Source organism: Benincasa hispida, unplaced genomic scaffold (genome assembly GCF_027475165.1).
Source record: "Benincasa hispida cultivar pf3 unplaced genomic scaffold, pf3_genome.v1.1 HicScf597, whole genome shotgun sequence".
Lineage (NCBI taxonomy): Eukaryota > Viridiplantae > Streptophyta > Magnoliopsida > Cucurbitales > Cucurbitaceae > Benincasa > Benincasa hispida.
In genome coordinates, this window is record NW_028326709.1 from 31,321 (window position 1) to 35,574 (window position 4,254).

A 4,254-nucleotide genomic window follows, 5' to 3' on the forward strand; every position below is an offset into this window, starting at 1 on the left:
AATTTTTGTTTTTATAAATTTTTCAAAAATATTAATCGACATGACATTTTATTGATACTTTCACCAAAAATTAATAAAATTGAGATCTTGACATTTTTATCGACATCGATATTTTAAACCTTCAATGTTGAATAATATCAATAACAAAAATAATCTCTTTCCCTTTTTTTAATAATCAATATTGATATCATTTGGAAAGAATAGCACAAACTAACAACAATACGTAAAATATTATTATATAAGTAGAGGCATTACATGTGAAGAGAGGCAAGTTATATATAAAAAAAAAATTAGGATTTGCCTCATAAATATAATTGGCTCTAATTTTCATTGGGTGGCTTGGTTAAGCCTTTGGTGCCAATGGTTTTCATGAAAGCTTTCCAACAAATTTTTGCATCTTCATGGTTGCCCAACACTGTAAGCCCAATAGCCTACATAAAAGTGCATCAATCAACATTTTATATAACAAAAATAGAAAAAAAAAAACGATTTACATAGAATAGTAAAATTTAATTTCTATAATAGGTGCGGATAGAGACTGATAAAAGTCTATTAGTGTTTATTATTATATTTTTTTACTATTTTTTTTAAAGAATTTGACATTTTTTTATCTTTGAAAATTTATCCATAACTATAAATATGTCACACATTTTATATCATTTTACTATTTCTAGTATCTATAGATTGTATTATAAAAGTTTTCAAAAGGTTAATGGACATATTAAATCAAGTCCTTTACTTAATTTTTTTTTAAAAAAAGTCCTTTACTTAAAAACAATCTAATAAATACTTGTTTTACTAACATCGACCCTTTTCTACTTATAGATGACATATACTAGAGGTCGTTGCAAGGTAAAAATAATATATCAATGATGATATTTATCATTTATATTTTATGAAAATAGAATTTTACCTAATAGGCAATAGCAACTGTTTTGTTAGGATAAAAAAGTTAAAAAAAATTGTCTAAATATGTGTTTAAAAGCTAAAAAATACTTCTTTTCGTTTTTTTTTCCCTTGTTTTGTTGATGTATTTGCAAATATGAGATGAGAACTAAATTTGCTTGGTTTAATTTTCTAATATTAAGAGTGGTTAAAATGATTTAATTTTTTTTAAACCCTTTTGGTGTTTGGTAAAGTAAATTGTTAGCTATTAAAATCACTATTAAAACACAGCTTATTTTCGAGCATTTTTAAAATATATTTTTCCTAGCTTTTAGAATGTCAGCTTTAGTAAATTTTTCAATTTTCAATTATAAATTCTATTCTATATATATATATATATATATATATATATATATATTTATTTATTTATTTATTTATTTTTTTCCTAAGTTGAATGCAACTTTTTTTTATTTTAAATCATATAACATATTCATTTTTTTCAAGAAAATTAAAGTTATTTCTAACACTTAAAAAGGATTAATGTAGAGCAAATAAAATACAATATCTTAAATCATTATTTGAAAAATTATAAATTATAAAAAGAATGTAAATTTTGATACATCTTTTTTAATCACTATATCTAAAAACAATACAGCTTATTCAAGTCTAAAGCTAAAATTTACCAAACAGTTCTATAATTACCGGCAATTATTTTAAAAACAACAATGAACTCAAACTAAGTCTAAATTTGTTTACCATACTAGAAAATTATGTTACATATAAACACTGAAAATTCATAGACTTGTTACATTCATAGTTTTGTTTCAATATATAAGAATTAAATAGATATACTATTGTAAACGTGGGAGACGTATTAAATATGTTTATAATATAAAAAATAAATAGATATAAATCGAGATCAAATTTAAAATTTAAAATAGTTCGAATACATTTAATAAAAGAAACAATTCCCCCCCATATTTTGGTTCTTTAAAGAGAAAAAAGGTAATTACCTTGTAAAGGCAAGGTCTTGCATCAGTTGGAGGAAACTGATTCTGGTTCTCACTGAGACGTTTTAGAGCTTCTTCATATTTATCCTAATTAAGAATAAAAAAATATTTAATTTATTAGACAACTAACATAAAATACATATACAATTAATATTATATTTATGTCAAAACGAAAATAATTCAACTAGCATTGCTACGTATTAGTCATACGTCAATGGTCAACAAGAATTAGAAATGGTGTGTTAACAATTCTCTATTTCTATGAATTTGACATCGAGATGAGGATTGACTTGATACAGAGCATGAAAAGTAAGCAACTTCTTTTTATTAATATCACAAATATGAATATAACATTTGTTTGTTCTAGTTTTTTCTGAAAACATTCATCAACATGATATGAATGTTTTTATTGACATGTACATAAAATCGATACCTCGATTTCTCGTTAAAATCTACATTTTAAACCCTTTTTAGAAATTCAAATCTTCCCACTTTTGTTTGTTGTTGAACTATACTATATATATAATTAACAAAAGGAGATAGAATTAGAAAACTTACAAGATATATAAGAATGTGGAGATATGCTATTTGTGCCTCCAATGCCTCCTCTGAGTTTCTAGCAAGGTCAGCTTGGCATTTCATAAGGCATTCTGCTAAATCATATTCTCCATTCACCACCTTCTTCAATGCCATATTCTGCACCCAAATCTACCCTTTTTAGATTCACTTTAAAATTAAACAATAATTTAACCTATATATATTTTTTATGTTTAAAATGCATATATCATATGAAAATTATATAATATAATCTCAATGAATATTTCTAACAAAAATAACTATCTACGTAAAATAGAATTTTTTTAATCTTTTTTTTTTTATAGTAGATGATAGAAGTCTATCATTAATAGGCGTTGATAGAAGTCTATCATGTCTATGAGTATTTTTTTACTATTTCTATAAATAGTTTGACATTTTTTTCTATTTGTGAAATTTTTCCTATCAAAATTATATCCTATTTATGAGCATTTAATTATATTATTCAATGGGTGAATATTAAAATCCATAAATACCAAGCTTAATTGTTTGACATAATCTTGAGTGAATTTATAGAAATCTAGAGGAATTAGGCCATATCCTAATTAAGGAAGATTAGAAATAACTATTTGATTTATTTTGTTTTTTATTTTTAAAAAGTATAAGCCTATTTTCACTCACGTCTACAATAGTTTGCATCTTTCCAAAAACAAAAACATGTTTTCAAAAACTATTCTTTTTTTCAAAACTTAATTTGGTTTTTTAATACATTTGTAAAAAAAAAAAAAATATAACAAAACAAGAAATTGGAGATGGAAGAGGTGTTTATAGACTCAATTATGAAAAAACGAAAAACTAAAAATCAAATAGTTACCAAACGAGGCTTTTTATCTTTTTTATTTTAAATTTTTTAAACAATATAATTACTACATGAAAAAAGAATTAAACAATTAGAGACTAAAACATACAATTAACCAGTAACAAAACAGTAAACATTTCACTTAGCATTAATAATCTTGATTCCATTATAATTTTAGAGAGGATAAGAAGAGGACCTTAATGGGAATAATGTTGGAGAGGACTGAGTTTTTTTCCTCCTTTGCTGGTTTTAAGCTCAACAATGGTTTCAATAAGTCTTTAGCACCCTTCAAAGAGCTCTCTGAATTTGTATTTGTACAATCAATCATTTTTAAATTTTCATTTACGTTGCCATTGCCAAGGGTTTCTAGGTACTTATTCCACCATTTTTCAGCATTATCATCCTTGTCCAACATTGTATGCACCACAGCCTACACATAAATATTAACGACTTTTCAAGTACTTAAAAAATTATTTCAAATCGACCCTAAATTCATGTCTTGTTTAATTATCTTTTTCCTTTCATTTTTAATGTAATGGTTGTAATAAATACCTTGTAAAGATATAGTCTTCCTTCACATCGAGGAAAATTCCTCTCCTCCTCAAGAAATCGTAGAGCTTTCTCGTATTCATCCTATTTAAGAAGATCCACATCAGACTTTAACCCACGTTATCAAAATAATAAGAGTTGTTTTCAAATATAAAAAAATAAGTCAAATTATTTACATATTTACAAAATGTCATTGATGGATGGTAATCTTCTGCTGTATTTGAAAATATTTTCAGTAATTTTATCATTTACAACAATTATCCAAATAATAATAGTTATTATTATTGTAAAATTCGTCACAACTTAATTTTAACAATCAATTTGGTCACATTTTAATTATCTACAAACCTAGTAGCCAAGCTTTTTATTAATATAATTTTTGTTCTTTTCTTGAAAAAAAAAATCATAATTTGACCT

The 4,254-nt window shown here is 24.4% G+C and overlaps 1 protein-coding gene across 1 annotated transcript; it reads right to left on the reverse strand.

The window, feature by feature from the left end:
- Nucleotides 1-211: 211 nt before the first annotated feature.
- Nucleotides 212-3,980, reverse strand: LOC120083669 (uncharacterized). Its single transcript, XM_090310084.1, has 5 exons — nt 3,841-3,980; nt 3,485-3,718; nt 2,454-2,591; nt 1,899-1,982; nt 212-431 (listed from the first exon to the last, which is right to left on the reverse strand). The coding sequence occupies exons 2-5, from the start codon at nt 3,701-3,703 to the stop codon at nt 321-323; spliced, it is 552 nt and encodes a 183-aa protein (XP_090166210.1). The 5' UTR covers nt 3,704-3,718; nt 3,841-3,980; the 3' UTR covers nt 212-320.
- Nucleotides 3,981-4,254: the final 274 nt, after the last annotated feature.

Excerpts from the sequence above, each read along its gene's own strand:
- LOC120083669 (XM_090310084.1), bottom strand. The coding sequence starts at position 3,703 with ATGTTGGACAAGGATGATAATGCTGAAAAATGGTGGAATAAGTACCTA. Across the intron at positions 2,592-3,484 it reads CCAACATTATTCCCATTAAG|AATATGGCATTGAAGAAGGT; the intron begins GTCCTCTTCTTA and ends ATTTGGGTGCAG. Across the intron at positions 432-1,898 it reads CAAGACCTTGCCTTTACAAG|GCTATTGGGCTTACAGTGTT; the intron begins GTAATTACCTTT and ends ACTTTTATGTAG.